The sequence below is a fragment of the Chenopodium quinoa genome, unplaced genomic scaffold (genome assembly GCF_001683475.1).
Source record: "Chenopodium quinoa cultivar QQ74 unplaced genomic scaffold, ASM168347v1, whole genome shotgun sequence".
Lineage (NCBI taxonomy): Eukaryota > Viridiplantae > Streptophyta > Magnoliopsida > Caryophyllales > Amaranthaceae > Chenopodium > Chenopodium quinoa.
This window is the reverse complement of record NW_018742204.1, coordinates 21,644,789-21,662,488: the sequence shown is the minus strand read 5'-3', so window position 1 is coordinate 21,662,488 and position 17,700 is coordinate 21,644,789. Positions and strand designations below refer to the sequence as shown.

The 17,700-nt window shown below is 35.8% G+C and overlaps 3 protein-coding genes across 5 annotated transcripts; 1 reads left to right on the top strand and 2 right to left on the bottom strand.

Moving 5' to 3' along the window:
- Window positions 1-1,126: 1,126 nt before the first annotated feature.
- LOC110723376 (protein root UVB sensitive 4-like) lies at window positions 1,127-5,881 on the top strand. Of its 3 annotated transcripts, none has more exons than XM_021902730.1 (10): window positions 1,127-1,773; window positions 1,935-2,081; window positions 2,387-2,533; window positions 3,203-3,265; window positions 3,345-3,421; window positions 3,929-4,034; window positions 4,436-4,535; window positions 4,630-4,781; window positions 4,956-5,021; window positions 5,386-5,881. In XM_021902730.1, exons 1-10 carry the CDS (start codon window positions 1,306-1,308, stop codon window positions 5,632-5,634), a joined length of 1,575 nt encoding a protein of 524 aa, XP_021758422.1. In that variant the 5' UTR covers window positions 1,127-1,305; the 3' UTR covers window positions 5,635-5,881. The 3 variants fall into 3 exon arrangements, with proteins under 3 accessions (XP_021758422.1, XP_021758414.1, XP_021758431.1); XM_021902722.1 differs by having other exon boundaries at window positions 4,612-4,781; XM_021902739.1 differs by lacking the exon at window positions 4,956-5,021 and having other exon boundaries at window positions 4,612-4,781.
- A 351-nt stretch (window positions 5,882-6,232) lies between these two features.
- Window positions 6,233-13,448, bottom strand: LOC110723363 (extra-large guanine nucleotide-binding protein 1-like). Its single transcript, XM_021902715.1, has 9 exons — window positions 13,080-13,448; window positions 11,416-12,943; window positions 11,181-11,318; window positions 10,993-11,097; window positions 10,727-10,909; window positions 9,384-9,561; window positions 8,960-9,204; window positions 7,490-7,650; window positions 6,233-7,052 (listed from the first exon to the last, which is right to left on the bottom strand). Exons 2-9 carry the CDS (start codon window positions 12,745-12,747, stop codon window positions 6,452-6,454), a joined length of 2,943 nt encoding a protein of 980 aa, XP_021758407.1. The 5' UTR covers window positions 12,748-12,943; window positions 13,080-13,448; the 3' UTR covers window positions 6,233-6,451.
- A 1,665-nt stretch (window positions 13,449-15,113) lies between these two features.
- On the bottom strand, window positions 15,114-16,349 carry LOC110697824 (protein JINGUBANG-like). The gene has a single exon (XM_021875255.1). The coding sequence runs from the start codon at window positions 16,341-16,343 to the stop codon at window positions 15,189-15,191; it is 1,155 nt and encodes a 384-aa protein (XP_021730947.1). The 5' UTR covers window positions 16,344-16,349; the 3' UTR covers window positions 15,114-15,188.
- Window positions 16,350-17,700: the final 1,351 nt, after the last annotated feature.

The following is a 17,700-nucleotide window of genomic DNA, read 5'->3' as shown; positions in this document are numbered from 1 at the left end:
AAGTTGTCAATGGTACAGTAATTTCTCCATGGATTTATGAAAGCGCAAGCATCAATGGTGAAATCAATAAAGGGGAGAGAACACACAACCTTAAGGATTAACAATTCCCTTTGTTTTTATCTCTTTTGTTAGGGTTTTTCTTAGAATCATGTTCTCCATTATAGTACGTACGTACCTTCTCTAAGAAGAGGAAGAGAAAATGATTTCATTGAATCATTGTGGTGCTGCCGTGGTGGATGTGATGGCTGATGGGTTTCATTGAAGAGGAAGAGGAGATGATTTCATACTTTCATTGAAGAAGAACATGAACTTGTTTTTGCCAGAAAAAATTTGAACTTTTCCCTTTTTACATAGTATTTTTAACTTATTTACAACTATTAGCCACTAGATTGACATCTCTCTTCTATCAAGGAGAAATGGGGGAGAAATGGGGGTTGCTCTCTTTATCTTTATCTCATTTACGGAGTTACAACTTATTTAAATACATCACTTTCTCTTTATCTCCCTCCTATCACATGGGTTTTTTTTTATTTTTTCAATTTTTATTTCTCTACTCCAAAAATTGTCTAAAATTCCGTAATTATATTAAGTGATGCAACTAAAAAAATGGAAGAAGTATAAATTTATAACCAACTTAGCCACAACATCAAGCCATCAATACTCCTAACAGAAATATGTGTACAGCAAAACAGCTATTTTATTCTTGTTTGTTACACCTTCTACATTTGAGGGTGAATTATGACACCCATTCTATGATATCCATACTGACCACTCCCTGCTCATCTTCAACTCCACACCCTCTACATGCACCATCTACTATTCTACTAAGTGCTATGCTCAATTTCACACCTCTTTCATGCACAGCTTAGTTATACAATATACACATCTCATTTCACATGTTCACGGCTATCAAATGCATCAATCACTAAAATCTTTAATCACCAAAGTTTTAAAAAATATAGTGAGATGGTTTCCCTTTATAACGTTGAGGAGTACCTCCTACTATTGCCAATTGGTTTTAGTATGGAAGCTTCAAAGCCTTGTTTGTGGACCAAATCTCCCCCTCCTTGTTCGAGTTGCCCGGATCCGTGTTAATATAAACAATATATCCAAAATATTGGTAAAATGTAAGTAGCAATTTATAGATATCACTCCCGTTAACTTGTTATCTGAAATTCTTGACTCAGGCACACAACGCTTAAACCCTAAACCTCTGCAACCAAGAAGAAAGAACAGATTTTTCCTCCTGAACAATCACAGAATCATTCACCCACAAAATCCCATTAAAACCAATCTTCAATTCATATGCTATCCACAAAAATTCCTTCAAATTTACAATCTTTTCAATTTTCATGGAACCCTTCTCTTCCCAGAAATTTCTATCCCCAATCCCTCAATTCCAATCCCACCACCCCTTTCAAAACATTTTCTCTCTCCTCCACCATCAAAACCACCATCCCAAATTCTGATTCTCAACAACCCTTTATCAAAAAGCATCAATTTTTGTCAAAAATTGACCTCCCTGTTATAATTAGAAAAAATGGGAGAAATTATAAGTATTTTTGGGATGAGGGTTTTTTGGAGCTTGTTTGTGTTGATGATGGGGACCCACTAACTTTTGTTCAAAGTTTTGAAGTGGGTATAAGAAATTTTGTGAAGATTTTGAGGGATTTTTTCATACCAAAGCAAGTTACTGAGAATTATATTGAGTATGTCAAATGGAAGTTTTTGCATCGTGTTTTTAGTTCTTCCCTTCAAGTTCTTGCAACACAGGTATGTTTATTTTTGGGATTTTGGTGTTATTTTAATTCGCATTTTTTGGGTGTAATTCTATAATCAAGTGAATTGGGATGGTTTTGTTTATATAGAATTTATCATTGAATTGAATTTATTAGTTGTATTTTGCTGAGCTGCTTGTAATTTGATGAATTTAGGCGATGTTTCGAGCAATTGGAGTAGGGTATGCTCAGTCTCTTCCGTCCGCTGCGGCTATGAACTGGGTGTTGAAGGATGGACTAGGTAGATTGAGTAGGTGCATTTATACAGCTTGTGTAGGTTCAGCTTTCGATACGAATTTGAAGGTATGCTGAGTTTGTTAATGTTCTTCTACTTGTTGTTTGAGGCCTTGAGCACTATGTCTGTTTGCATTTCATCTGCAATCATCAGAAGCTTATGGTTGTATAAATTAAATATTATACTGTGGATTTATTTATCTTTTGTAAGGGGGAAAGGATGAATGAGGAATTAGTATTATGGTACTGAAGTTTGTGGGTGCTTTGTATTGTGCTTTGAAATCTATAGTTGAAAACAGTTAAGTGAATGAAGAGTATTCTCTTTCACTTTCGTATGCAGATCACTTATATTGATCTTTTCTGAATTGTTGAAGAGAGTAAGGTTCGCGACTTCAGTTATGTTCAGCTTAAGCATTGGAGTTGAGTTGATGACCCCTGCTTTTCCAAATTGCTTCTTGCTGCTTGCTTCCGTGGCCAACATTGCTAAACAGATAAGCTTGGCATGCTACCTGGCAACTGGTGTAAGGTTCTGCCCTCAACATATGCTTTAATTCTGTATTTTGTTGGATTATTATTGCTGCTGGAATCAGAACTACTTATGACTTATGAGCTTGATAAACTTGCTATAAAAATTTAGGTTTTGTATACTTAGTCCTGCAATTAGAAGGTTTATTTTTCATTTAGTATGTTTCTTCACTTATTGGTCTGTATTAGCTTTTTGAACAATTTTTATTTATGGCTTCAAAGAATACCTTTTGATTTAAGATCATAATACAGGGGATGTACAAATTTAACTCTAAAAGTTCCCTTGAGACTTTCAACTTAAAAACTGGGATAGCATTGTCTGATGTGCTTTGAAAGTTTTGTGCCGTAGGTAAATGATTTTATGGCGTTCAATGTGATTACTGATTAGGTGTTGTCTCAAGGTTATATTATGGTTCTGCCTATAAAAGCTCATCTAACTGAGTGAATTAAAAATTGCTTTCTTTACACTTTGTATTCTATATGCTCTTGAGACTGTAAGTCTCACTCCACTTCAGATTCTCTTTTAGCAATTTCATTCGCATCTCTCTTCTTAGGAGTCTGCTTCAGCAATAATAAGTACCTCAGTGCTGGCTTTTTTTCCTAGACATATCATTGTTATTCTAGTTCTTCATGTCAAAATATAACTTTGTTCAATGCATTGCCAGACAGCCGTACATCGGAGTTTCGCATTAGCTGATAACTTGGGTGAGGTTTCTGCTAAAGCCCAGGTTGGTTGTGATGTGAGATGATGCCTTTTATTCTATACACTTCCTAATATATATGCTGATTTTTTTTTATGGGTTTCAGATTCAAACAGTGTGCTTTGATAACTTGGGTCTTCTATTGGCTGCATTTTTAAATGTTATGCTCAAGAATAATGAAAGGTTTGACCCTCCATCATAATGCTGTCGTATTCTGTTCTTTGTAGAATTTTGTACTTGAAGTTTCAATATAAAGTTGGCCAAGTTCAAAATGTTCTCTAATCTAGTGAAGTTCAAAAAAGAAGTTGTTTAAGGTGTTAGCCCTTCTCTCCTTCCACACTATGTCTCCGGATGACTAAATTTAAATTTGATCTGTATCTATGTCTTTATCCATCACTTAGATTTCTCTCAAAACATCACTTAGATTCCTCTGAAAACATGTGAATACCAAATTTCCATCTGCAAATCCCTCACAAAAGATGAGATTTTCTATCTCCTCTGTTCTGCATGTTTTAGGACTTGTGATTTTCATGTTTTATATTGATTAATTTTGTCAGTAGTCACTAGATTCCTTTTTCAATTTGCATTAACTTTGTCCATCGAGTATAAAGCTCATTATCTTCTGGTCCTCTTCTTTTTTATATTATCTATAATGTACAGCACTAACCAATTTAAGTAATGCTACTTCAGATTGCAAGCAGGTTTGCCGTTTGTGGTATACCCCATATTCTCAGCAATTGACCTGTGTGGAATTTACCAATCGCTGAAGCATGTGCATCTGCAGACTTTAACCAAGGTTGGCCTATGGCTCTTTCTACCACCTCCCTCAAAAGTTAATTCATTTTCTTGTATGCAAGTTAGGCTCATAATTGGTAGATCTTTATTTAAGTACTAGGCATCATTACATCACTCATTTTTCGTTATATTGGGGTACGGGGGAATGTGAGATAGTATAGGTAAGTGCTTATGTCACTTGCCTTGAATTTTACTTGAGGGGCCAGAGAGTTGAGGAGGAATGGTAGAGATAAGTGATAATGTGAATCTAGAGAATCTATGCTGTACCGTGCAATTTTTCCTTAGGACAATGGTAGCATCCACCATTCCACCCTATGCAAGACTGTTGTGTTATCAGATAAAGGACTTTGCTCATCTTTCATAGGATATAAAGAAAGTATCTAACTTGAGATTCATTTTCAGGATAGGCTTGAGCTGATTCTCGACAAATGGATTCAGTGTGGATATGTCCCATCACCAGCTGAAGTAAGCAAGCTGGAAGGAATTAACCTTCTAGAGGCTGGTGAGTTTCATTCTTATTAGCATCATTGGTTAAAGTGTAGCCAAAAGACACAAAATGTAGCTTTAATTATCTAAAGCTAATGAGGTTGAAACAGGAAGAAAGAAAGGAGATTGGCCAATTAGAATTGGTTGCTTGGATCCCAAGAGACTGATACCTGGACTGACCATGCTGACAATGAACTCTCTGAGCAACGAGGATTTCTATTTCATCTGCTTAGAAACCTGCTATGGACTAAGATCTGGAAAAGTGAGTGCATTTGACAAAAAAAAAAATTCCTTTGTTCTTTTTATGGCATCATCCTGTATATTATGACCCCAAATCATTTTGGGACTGAGGCTTTGTTGTTGTTGTATCCTTTATATTATGACCTGTCTTAACCTTTTTTTTTTTTTCTTTTTTAATTTCTGTGACGCATTTTAGCAAGGAATCCTTCTTTCTCTTAGAGAAGGTGCAAGAACAGAGGATATCATTATGGGTTTGTTGCAGGTAGAATTTTCTTAGCTCTTTTCCTTTTCCCCCACCCCATCCTGTCCTGTTCTAAAGGTGGCTGCGATCTGTGGGCCATGCAAGGGCCTGGTAGGCTGGCACAGCACAGAACAAGCCCCCCCCCCCTCTCCAAACCTTCCCGATGGGTTGTGTGTTGACCCCACCTTGCAAAGAACAGTATGGCAGCCTTTGAGTTGGCTTGGTCAATCTATAAATAATGAAAATTGCTTATGGTGGTAAATGGGGCGACACAACCCGGCTCACGCTCAGCCTGTATGCTTAGCTTTTGGGATAGCCTCAGCCGCAGGTCGTGGAACTTGATCAGATTCACCAGAACACTAGTAATGGTTCTTATATCTTGCAGGCATGCTACATTCGTCAGACACTTCTTTCATGCACCAGCAAGTGGAAGAACGTCATAGAAGATTTCCATATCTCAAATTCACATATCATGAAGTGGTTGGAGTTGTCTCAAGAAAGTAAGAGTTTTGGGCAGTCAAATCTTAACACACTCCATAAACAAATGTTAGATTTGAGTTGGGCTACCAAGAATATTTTGCTAGGCACACATGAGCAAGCTCGATACGTTTTTGATGATAAATATGAGTTTTAATTGTTTTTTTTTTCTTGGCTTACGTAGCTCACAATGTACGAAGTAGTTGTTTTGAATTGGCTTTGCCACCAAATTTTGATAAATACTCCGTAGTAGTACAAATTTGTAAAAGTAGGTGAGCACAAATCACCTGTTTGTAACTGAATGTCACATGCTCAGATATCATTTACTTTGTAACTGAATGTCACATGTTCAGACATCATATAACATCAATACATGTAAATAAAGATATTCTATGGGTTGCTCATTTGCCATTTTGCCCTGCTGATATATTTTCCTTTTGTTTTATTAGCACTGCAAAAATGTGATACTCCTATAGACCTATACTAAAGTAGTGCGCATATATGACTTGTGATTAAAATTAACAATCTGTTTACTTTGGGTATTCTACAACACAAACCCTTCGTTAATTCTGTTCACATCTAATTATCTTATGTTTTGCCTGAAGTTTGCTGTAGATTACTGACAAAGTAAAAAACTTGTAGATCATTGAGACATTGTTGAAAAGGTTTCAACAATTATTTTACCTGTAGATCATTGTCAAAGTAGGTTTAACTTATCCAAAAATCGAATAATGCCTATCAATTGACACAGTAACTGTTGAAAAGATTTCAACAAATGGACTGTTGTTTTTCAGGAACCAAATAAGTTACATTTTACAGAAATTAGTAGTAAAAATATATGGACATTGTCAGTTCATACAACCTATTCAATTCTTCTATGTAATTTGCACGCCGCATATTTACATCAGCTGATCACTATCAAATGGGAATAAGAATATAAAATTCTTTACAAGAAATTCTTTTTCAACTAAGATTTAGTGAGATGAAAAGCTGGCCTCTGTACTGTAAATCGCATACTCGCTCAAGCTAAAATTAATTCTTTCATCCTCCCACTTCACAATCTCTCTTGCATAATTTAAGGCAGCATCAACACTGTCAGGCTCCAGGCCCTTCACTGATGACACAAATAACTTCCGTCCAGTTAGTTCAAAGTAAAGCTTCTTGAACTTTACGGCAATATAGTGAAAACCCAACTGCCCAAGCGAAGGATTATGATTGATACTCCTGCTCCTGCTGCTGCTGAAGTTCTTGCTGTTTTGGCTTACCACAGGTTGGAAATCCTCAAACCACTCGCATTCAGAAAGTGGATTTTGTTCAATCTTTTCATCAAAAAGATCAAATTTGTTCAGAATCAAATGGAAGTCCATCTGCTCAAAGGTTGGATGAGTAACAATGCTTTCAAAGAGTTTTTTGCTCAGCAACATATTGTTCACTGGAGTCCCCTCACTATCATATGAGAACTGGTCGTAGTCTGTCAGTGCTACACAAAATATCACGAGTCTCGCATCTTCCAACATATCTAACCATTTGCAGTTTTCTGCAAAGCCTTTTGCATGTACTCTGATCAGCTGGTACCTATTTTCACAATCCAAATTAAGAGCAACATCAAACACTGCTAAAACACACAAAGATGGCACAAAAGAATTCAGTTACAAATCTGTTAAACAAAGGAGATAATAGAAAAACCAGATAGATACGATAAAATTATTCAGTTGACAAACATAGTAGACTGGCAGCCACTCTTTATTAATATTAACTGATTAAGACATCTTGGTTTGTGCAGCTGACCCCGTCCTTTTTGGAGCCAACTAACATTGTTGTGAAGTGGTGGAGAAAAGATTTATACAGCAAAATAGCCCAACACAACATAATCTTAAAGCTCTTTAATAAGAAAATTCAACTGGAAGATGAGCTTAGCAACCGCCAACTGGCCCAACACAAAACTAGCTACAGTTCATTAATTACTAGTAACCGCTACCTCAAACATTGAAGAACATATAAGGGAGACCTACCTAGGCAAAGAACCATGTTGATCAGTAGAGTCAATGTCATCATCAGCTGATTGCGGAAATGAGAACTCCACACAGGCTAGGCCATTTGATGAGGTCACTCCTTCAGCATAAAGGATATCCAAATCTGATGGCTCATAATCTGGTTGCAGAATATCAACAACCTAGATAAAGAGACACAGTCACATTAGTAAGTCTAAGAAAACTAACAAAATATACAAACTGACTAAAACATATTCATCATAATTACTGGGAGAAAAAAGTGGCCAGCTTTGTAAACTGTAGAAGCATGGCAAAACCTCTTACAGCTAACGTGTACATGCTTAACGATGATAGGCTAAATAAAGCAACAGCACTTAACAATTGCTAATGTCCTAAGATTTTCTTGCTTTTCTTTATTCAATTAGTTTATTGCACTTCTTGAGGTAATGATAGGCTTTAACAGCACTTATTGTCCCAAGATTTTCTTGCCTTATTTTACTCAGCTAATTTATTGCAACAGCTAATCCAACACAGCAACAAAACCAGCAATTAACACTGAACTTTTTAGCCCTCATTCAAAGTTACACATCATCACAAGATTCAACCGTAATTCTCATACCATTTTCATATTCTGTTTGCTTTTCAACAAACCAAGAACCCCATTTCCCTCGTGGCCAAGAGGCCCAAGATCAGCTGGGGAAACAAGGACTTGTTTAAGATAAGACTAATGCTACCAACAGCAGAATATAAATAGTCCAGCTCTCAGAAAATAGACAATTGGCTGCAATTCATATTCTGGTGTTTACCTAATTAACAGCTATTAATTGGATAATATAAAACGTAACCAGCAGCTACACCAAAAAGACCACAATTCCACAAAAGAACCAAACAAAGTTTTCTTTGATATAATCATATCATATGCTTTTGTACAACTGCACATCTTTAGTACTCTTTCTACCAGCAACCTCCTCAGAAGAAAAGAAAATGATAAGGATAATCAACAAGGAGGCTAGTCAACCATTAATTTCGCTGATGGTCTTACAGCAATGTTCAAAAGTCATGGAGGCAAGTTGGTGACAGTGATAGCCTATTTAATTTCATCCACAACAGCAGGTTCAAGCAAGAGGCAATTATATATATAGCCTTGCATGCTTTGTTTAAATCACACTGAATAAGGTCAAGGCACTACATGCAGGTTCAAGCAAGAGGCAATTATATATATAGCCTTGCATGCTTTGTTCAAAAGCCTTACAGCAATGTTCAAAAGTCATGGAGGCAAGTTGGTGACAGTGATAGCCTATTTAATTTCATCCACAACAGCAGGTTCAAGCAAGAGGCAATTATATATATAGCCTTGCATGCTTTGTTTAAATCACACTGAATAAGGTCAAGGCACTACATGCAGGTTCAAGCAAGAGGCAATTATATATATAGCCTTGCATGCTTTGTTTAAATCACACTGAATAAGGTCAAGGCACTACATGAACTTACCCGCTCCAAAAAATAACTAGCAACACTAGGTAGCATTTCAAGTTCACTTCTTCGATTATATGTGACTTGAATGGCTGAAGTGCTCCACAACTCCTCAACCAATGGGGCATATTCACGAGTTGCAGCTGGAAAAATAGCTTCCAAGTTGCCAGATGCCATCGTTTTAAGAAGCCAATCAGAGAATTCTTTCAGCCTTGGGCAAATGGAATAGATAGTCATCTCATCATTCCCTTTAGTACTCCTCTCTGAAAATCAGAATTTAACGTTCAGCACGTAATTCCAAGGGTGTAAAAATAACTTGCCAAAGATAATTAAATGACATTAGATCCCACAGATCCCTGATTCAGCCTCCCTCTACAAGACCAGAAAACAAACAGGATGGAGGATTATGTGGTCCAACACAGTCATGCAAAGAGAACAATACCTTGCTGGCAAACTGAATCAGAAGACTGCTCAGACAGGCTCATCAAACTTTCTTCTTCAAAGCGTTCTCGGCCTTCCAGGAGCATCCCAAGGTAACCATAAACATTGCCCTGGATCATCAACTTGATTTTCTCTCTCTCATCTTCGGAAAAAGGTGAAGTTTTATAAAGAATTTTGGCCTAAAAAAGTATCTAAAAACAGTTAGCAAGAATTAAAAAAAAAAAAATACTCTTAAAGCAGAATCATAATTTAGCAGGACAGTAATATCTGACAGAAAATACCATAATATGGTGCTAAGAAAATTAAACAGATAAAAGATCAAAATGTAAAAGTATTTATCCTCTCTTTAACAAATTCAGAAAGAAGGGTCCTTGTTAGATAAGTTTTTAACACTCATCTGATCAAATAACTCGGTCCATTCTATTGTACAGCCCAACATGTATATACGAAGTATTATAAAATGCACAGCTTGACATGAATGTATGAAGTATTATAAAATACACAGCCCAACATGAATGTACGAAGCATTATAAAAGTCAGGAATTTATCAAACTTTTTCATTAATACTGCAGTTTCAAGCTCTTCTACGTGTAGTAGTATCGATTAGCATCATCAGATCACTCATGAAATCAAGATGACAAATAACTAGAATGTTGAGATTGCTAACCATGCATGCAGCAGCAGTATTATGATTGATATTGTCAATAGTCAAAACCATTGAATATAATTACCATGAACAGGAGATCCAATTTTCTGTTAGATTACGCAGATTCTAAGGAAACGTTTCTGTCCAATTATTATGCAGTTGCATTAAAGTTCATGCACATTTAGCTAGAAAACATAATGACATAGAATTATAGGAGGATACAGAAGTTCAATCAGTGGTTATACTCCTTCCCTATAATTAGGTTTCACTTAGTTTCTGAAGGGGAAACATCTGAGAAAAGATTCTAATACATGAAAGTAGAGCTTAGATGACAACTTTGGAGAAGTGACAGTAACGGAAACCATATTTCCATAAATTTAAACTCTAAGCTCACTTCTTTCCATATGAGGGGTTTTGAGTTTATCCATAACTGAACTGAATTTTTTAATGTTTGTTACGTGTCAGCCCAAACAGTCAGCATTTACATGTGTTTCTGAACTTCTGCACTTCATATCAATGATACTTAGATCTGTAACATTTATTTAACGAAATTAAACCAGGCCCCACAGGATTTAAAGATTATGCAATACATTACATTACACGTGCATACCGAGCATAAAACTCCTCAGCTAGAAACTGAACATTTATACATAGATTTATAAGCAAGATAGAAGCATAATTGGTAGAGAATACCTTACCTGCTTAAATAATGTACTTGTCCCCGAACCATTATTTCCTACCAAAAGAAGCTTTTGGAGTGATCCCTCCATATAATCAGGAATAGGTCTTTCAACATCATATCTCACTTCTTCTGTGCAAAGGTTCTTAGATCTTGAGGGTACAGGCAGCGACAGGAAAGCACAAACCAATTTCATTCCCGCCTAAATAGAGCAGAACATTAATAGAAGTACAAAAGATAAAATGCAAAAACAAAGCAGATAACATTCAAAAGATGTACTCATACCTTGCCCCAGATGTAGCCTTTGGTGTTCTTTTGCCCCTCTTCTTGGTATGAACCATCGTCATTTACCCAAAAGTGTGGATTACCAGCACACTGGACTCCAGCCAACTGTAATATTCCACAAAATCACTTACTAAATGTATCTATGTTAACTGGATGTGAGTAGATCTTAAAATTTATTTAATACTAACCTGCAGCATCCGCAGCTCCGATTTCGTAATCTCACGACCATTTATATAAACGTGGGCATTTCCGTTACTAGCATCAGGTTTAATGGGATCCCCAACATTCAGATGCGGACTGATAATCTGTGAAGGTTTATCTCCTTCCTGCAAATTGCGTAGTGTAGAGCTCACAGATAAGCAAAACATGTGAAAGTCGAAAAAAATTTAACCATAACTCCATAAAACAAAAGAAAATATTCACCTTTCCCCAAAGTCCAGATACTTTGTCATACCAATAGTTTCCTGGTTTGATGTTCTTAGGCGGGTTCAGACAGGTCTGTAACAACAGCAGCTCCTCATGACATAGAGGCTTTCCATTTACGCAGATGTACTCTGGTGGCAGCTGATTAACGTCACAAAGCTTCTCGGCTTTCAGTATTTGCCTAATCTCCAAATCATTCAACAGTCTCTTGAGTATCTTGGAGCACTTTCCCAAATTCTCTCGTTTGGACTCATCAATGGAATATCCAATGCATGCAACACATTTTCTTCCTTCAGGCATCGACCCCATGGCCTTGAGAACACAATTGCTACAATACTTTGCGTTGCAGACAATACAAGCCTCCTTTTCAGTGAAACGGTTTCCTTTAAGACAACGATAGCAGACCCCCTTCTTGGATCTAGGCAGAGCTTCCTTCTTTGGCCTGAGTCTTTCAACCTCACGATAAACCAACTCCTCATCAACATCATCATATGAATCAGAGTCACGAAATGTCACAGCGGGCGGCCTTTTAACATCATTATGAGGCATGCTTTTGCACTCTCCGGTCCTAAAAGAGGACAGTGAGGAAGACAAATACTCCATGCTCAAGACTGACTTTGTTGAGCTCCATTCGCGACCATTCAAATCATCAGGATCTAAATTATCTTGTGAAGGACCAGAAGCCATGGAGGCCTCTGAAACTGCTGAGAGTTCTCGCAATTTCTCAAAGCTCTCACAATATTCTGATGGGCATGAACTTCCACCTCTACCTACCAAATCACGTGAATGCTCATGGCTAATCGAAGAAGAAGCCAGCTCTGCTGAGCTATTTATCAAACCTGACCAATCCCCAGATTCACCACGACAATTCAAATCCTCTAATGTGCCTGAGCTACATACATCACCCATTTCTATACATTCCTGACCACTCTTCTCTCTTTTTTCAAACACGTCAACTGAAGTTGGCAAAAGGGTGACTTCTGAGGCCAATTCGACATCTCTATTGTGCTCACACACACTCGTAATCCTCTCAAAATCTATCACCGAGGTTGGAGACACATTCGTATTACCAGACCCTACTTTGTTAAGCTCTCTAGAAAAGTTCTTGTTCAGACCATCAGGAGCAAGGACAGGATTTATGATAGGTAACGAAATCTTCTCCGGGTACGGGATTTGAGTAACAACAGAAGCAAGAGGTATACTCTCAACATTAATCGGAACCGCCCGAGGAATATCAAAGCTCAAAGGAGGGCCATTATACTCCATGGCAAATGCATACTCCTCCACACTATCATCCTCTACAACAGGACTAAAACCCATATCTGGCAACATTTTCCCTGAATCTACAAACCCTCAATTTCCAAAATTAAGCTCAATTTACAGCTTACATTTACTAAACCCTAATTTTCTACTTTCTTCCATACCCATCTCACAATTCCACAATTAAATCACCCAGGAAACAAACCCTCGTCACAATTACTTCAAAAAAAGTAACACCACTATACTGTATAAAAACAAACAGCTTAACCTGAAAATTAAAGGGTGGGCAAAAACATACAAAATAAATCTCAAAAAAATCACAAAGAAAAGGGCAAAAAGATTAAAACTTTAACATAAAAATCACATTAAATTAAACAAACAAAGATGAGAGAGAAAATGAGTACCTGCTAGAAGAGGAGAGAGAAAGAAAGACAAAGATTGAAGAACCCAAAGAGGGTGTCTGAAGTGTGGAGTTGGTGATGGTGTGTAGGGTTGTGTGGGGGTGAAGAAGAGGGAAAATGTGTTTGGGAAAATGTGGGAAACCCAAAAAAGATGAAAAAGACAGCATTTTTTTTTAGTTTTTGGACAGCAAAAAGAGGGAATATTGGGGAAACTAGGATGAAGAGAAGATGGGATTTTTTATTTTTTTATTTTTTTTTCTTTTTTTCACCCTCTTTTTCTTTTTATTATTTTTATAAAAAGAAAATAAAATTGGGTTCCTTTCGTAGTTAAAAGATGGAATCTTTCATCTTCACTTTTTTGTTTGTTGTCCTGTTTTTGAAAATTTGGAGGTTTGCTGGGTTGAAGATGATGGGGAAGAAGATGACGTGTCTAGCATGTGAATTGAAAGTGGTGCTAATTTTAATTAATTTTTGTCTCTTGTATTGTTGTTGGGCCTTTGTCATGGAATTGTGTTTTTTGAACCAATGGATCCCTTGTAAGTTGTAACCAAAGTACATTGTGTAGGAGAATTGTGGTATATACTTGAATAAGCTAAGATGTTCGTTGGTCCAAAATAAGATTGGATCAACTTACAAATTTAAAATCGGAAATTCGATAAGTTGTTAAGCAATATTGAGAGAAAGAGAGAGATTTGTTATTATCCGAAGTCGTAGTAAAGACATCTGATGAATTGAAATTTCACGTCGATTGCAAGCATATATGTAGTCATAAGCAAACTAATACTTCGTACTTCGTTTTACAATAATTTGCTTCTACATATGTACATAGGTAATCAAATGATTTTGTACGAATGCATGTATGGACTAATCAAGTCAAGTGGAGTGGGCATCCATTATTGACTTATCTCATAACATGAATCAGGAATTAGAGACTAGGTCAATTATGCTAGACCACAACAAGAGTGAATTAGCTTATGACATGTTTATTATTATTATTATTATTATTATTATTTAATTTATAGTTTTAGGTTTTTTTTTAAAAAAAAAAAGTATAATAATATGAGCATGACAAAAGGGAAAGAAAACTAACTGAGATGATAAAAGATGCAACCACCAAGCTCCAACAAATTCCATTGAATAGAGAGGCTGTATGATTGTTTTTTTAACTATAAACCAAAAACAATACTATCAAAATAAAAAGACAACTTAATAAAAATAGTCAATTTTTACCGAAATCAACTTTTCAGATTTATCATTGAATATTATGTCGATAACATTAAATGCACCTAAGATAATTCATAATTAATACGATAGATGTTTACATATAGGAAATGACAATAAACCATCTATTTCATACAAGTATTCTTTAATATAACTTACAAGATATCCACAATGTAGCTTATCTTCTTGCCAAAATATACAATGTCTACAAACATTTTGTTGCATAAGGATTAGTATCCATTCTAGGTTTATCTCATCATGCATGAGGAAAATATAACAGCCAATTGAAAGGTAATAAATGGAAGTCATTAATAGATATTTGAAGTGAAAATATTCACTAATAATTATGAAGAATTATTTGCGTATACCAGTACTAAAGCTAACAAATGTGTATTTTCTTTTTGCAGTTATATGTGCGATAAACTACTTTTATAAAACTAAACAAATAATGTAACATTGAATATCGCAATGGCACTAACGAAATTCAAAATGAATATTATTCTCGAAGTATCAAGTATTTAAGGAAAATAAAACTCTCGCAAAATTTTGTCATTATGATACTAAGCCTGCTTATCATACACCAAATGCTAATCTAGTACAAAGACCATTACAAAAGGAGAGAAAAATCCCATCAAATTAAGAGGTTAAAATCAAAGTATATACATACATCTTAGAGTAGACATGTTCAAAAAATTGTTAATGGACCATCTCAACCATCAGTTTAGCGTTTAACATTTCACTTGAAAGTGGGGGTGAATGAGATTTAAACCCGTAACCTTCGTGTCACTTTGGCTTCAATACCATATCAGTGGATCATTTTCAACCATCAGCTGATAATTAGAAGTCTAAAAATATGTTATATACTCTATCAAAAACTCATAATTATCATCGTCATCGAAAAGCAAATGATAGACTACCATGTTGCCTGGTATTACTCCTAGTAAAGGCAACAACTGAATCAGGTACCTCTTCAGATACTCTCCAAATCTTAATCGACTTATCCAAACTTCCGCTATACAAAACATACCTTGAATCAAACGACGACGTTTCCCCACTCGGCACGACTGCTAAGCACTTGACAGGACCATTATGCCCCGTCAATATCGACAAGCAAATATGATCATCAATATTACTATCCTCATTATTAACCCTTTTCCACACACAAATATTCATATCCGCTGATCCACTAAACACCAGGCTTCCCGCAGTAGTTAAGCACAACACCGCAAGCTTATGCCCATTTAAAGTACCACATGGATAAGCAAAATTCTGTTTCTCCCAGAAATTAACTTTCCCATTCGACGAGCCGCAGTACAAGATTGTGGCCGTTGGGTCAATTGCTAAGGCTGTCACGGCACATTCTTGCTTTAACAACGATTGCGAAAAGAAATGTTTAGTACCTTTCCCTTGTACCTCACGACGCCAAACTTTAATCGTACCATCCGCTGACCCCGTAAAAACAAGGCCATCAAACCCGGCAACAACAGCATTAACAGCATCATCATGTGCGGGTATTGACTCTAAACACTTAAAATTTGATGTACGCCATACTTTCACGGTTTTGTCCCATGACGCCGAGTATAAGTAGTTACGATCTTCGCTCAAACTTAGCGATGAGATTGCATCGTAATGTCGTATCCACAACGTGTTACGATGCCTCCCAATCTCTATATAATTTTTCGGTCTAATAGACTTTTTCATGAATGACTTAAATGTGGGTAACGTCCCGACCCTCTTATGTACACTCGGGTTTTTAGCACACATTTTCCAAACTCGAATTTTCCCATCTTGATGTCCGGTAAATATTTTATCTTCGGATATTACAATCGACTTAACAAGACCGCTGTTTGATTTAAACCCGGAGTATTCTCTTTGATTTCTCCAAACACGAATGTTCTTACTATCGGTCCCCGTATATAATAAGTCCCCTGATGTTGCTAGAGAATAAATGTGGCCTTCTTCTCGTATTAATGACCCCATTAGACAATTGTAATAACCACCATTATTTGATAAACTGCCTTCGAGCATCGAGGCGGGCAATGCCATATGGGCTGACCATGGGGATTTTGAACACGGCGAGGTGCAACCGGTGTTCTCCGATGGTGACGAGTTTGTAGAATCTATAGCGCTCGAACGATGTTCATATTGATGATGCTCGAAACTGTTATCACTACAAAGTTGTGGTTGTGGTTGTAAACTTCCTGACCTTCCAAACATTGTAAGCAAACTTCAAAGGTAATTGAAATTTAGCTAATTAAATAAAAACTTGATATGAATTGAGATGGTTATATGTATATGAAAATAATCATAACTAGTAACAAAATTTGATCATACGATGCTTGTGTATAAGATGTTTTTTTGTTGACACCTTGTTACATGTCTTGTGGTGTATTATGTTATAGATGAACAATTGCAAGAGAAGTTAAAAAAAAAATCAGAAGGATTAAGGTTTTGTTAATAAATATCGTAACTTTGTAAGGGGTAGAAGATGACAAAAGCTAACTAGCGCCAATTAAAACTTACGTGATTATTCAAAGTTTTCCGGAAAACATTACAATTGATTGGCACTTATATTAATGTAGAGAAGAGGTTAGTAACAAAATAATTATTAATTAACCTATAACTTTTTTTTACCCTTAATATTTTTAGAATACAAGAAAAGACGCATTATCGTTAATATAGCCTCAAAATAAGATCAACCACATAAATTAAAACGTACAATGACTTAAATTACCCAAGTAATAAGCTATTTTTATTAATTACTTTTTCAATTACAACATAAAATTTAGTACATTATTATGCTAAAGTTCGTATTGTTATGTATTGTTAGAAAAATAAATTTTAATTGAACCTTTTAATATGTAAAATTTGTGAGAAGGTGTATTATTGTGTAACTTCTTATAGATTCATGATTACATAATTTAAAGGTTAATATGATAAATCTAATACATTATAAGGATTTTTAAGATAAAATTTATTGTTAAATAAATAATAACTTTTGTAGTATAAATGGTAACTTTAAATACTTTTAAGAAAACTATAACCTATCTTACACTAAATTAATGTACACCTTCTTTTTTTGGAGAACTTGTGTCTTTCTTATGTGATAACAACATGATCTTTTCCTCATCTATCATGTTTGGAATCTATTAATTATTAGCTCCCTAATTTCCGTCCTCCTTGATTACCACAATTCTTATATTTGCTAAGCACTAACAATATGGTCGTAAAACTTGATCATTTCTCTTTTTTATAAAATGTTTCATGAGTCACATTTAAAAATCAACCAAACAACTATCAATTTAATAAACATCTAGCCTTACACAAGAACTAGCCAAAAATCTGCAAATCATTAAGGGCCTGTTCACTTCAGCTTATTTTCAGTTCAGCCCAGCTCAGCTCC

Bases quoted from the DNA above. Each gene is read 5' to 3' on its own strand.
- LOC110723376 (XM_021902722.1), top strand. From the start codon at position 1,306: ATGCTATCCACAAAAATTCCTTCAAATTTACAATCTTTTCAATTTTCA. The intron at 3,266-3,344 runs GTTGGTTGTGAT...TATGGGTTTCAG, and splicing joins AGGTTTCTGCTAAAGCCCAG to ATTCAAACAGTGTGCTTTGA. The intron at 3,422-3,928 runs GTTTGACCCTCC...ATGCTACTTCAG, and splicing joins ATGCTCAAGAATAATGAAAG to ATTGCAAGCAGGTTTGCCGT.
- LOC110723363 (XM_021902715.1), bottom strand. From the start codon at position 12,747: ATGTTGCCAGATATGGGTTTTAGTCCTGTTGTAGAGGATGATAGTGTG. The intron at 9,562-10,726 runs GTAAGGTATTCT...ATACTTTTTTAG, and splicing joins CAAGTACATTATTTAAGCAG to GCCAAAATTCTTTATAAAAC. The intron at 7,651-8,959 runs GTAAGTTCATGT...CTCTTTATCTAG, and splicing joins CTAGTTATTTTTTGGAGCGG to GTTGTTGATATTCTGCAACC.
- LOC110697824 (XM_021875255.1), bottom strand. From the start codon at position 16,343: ATGGCATTGCCCGCCTCGATGCTCGAAGGCAGTTTATCAAATAATGGT.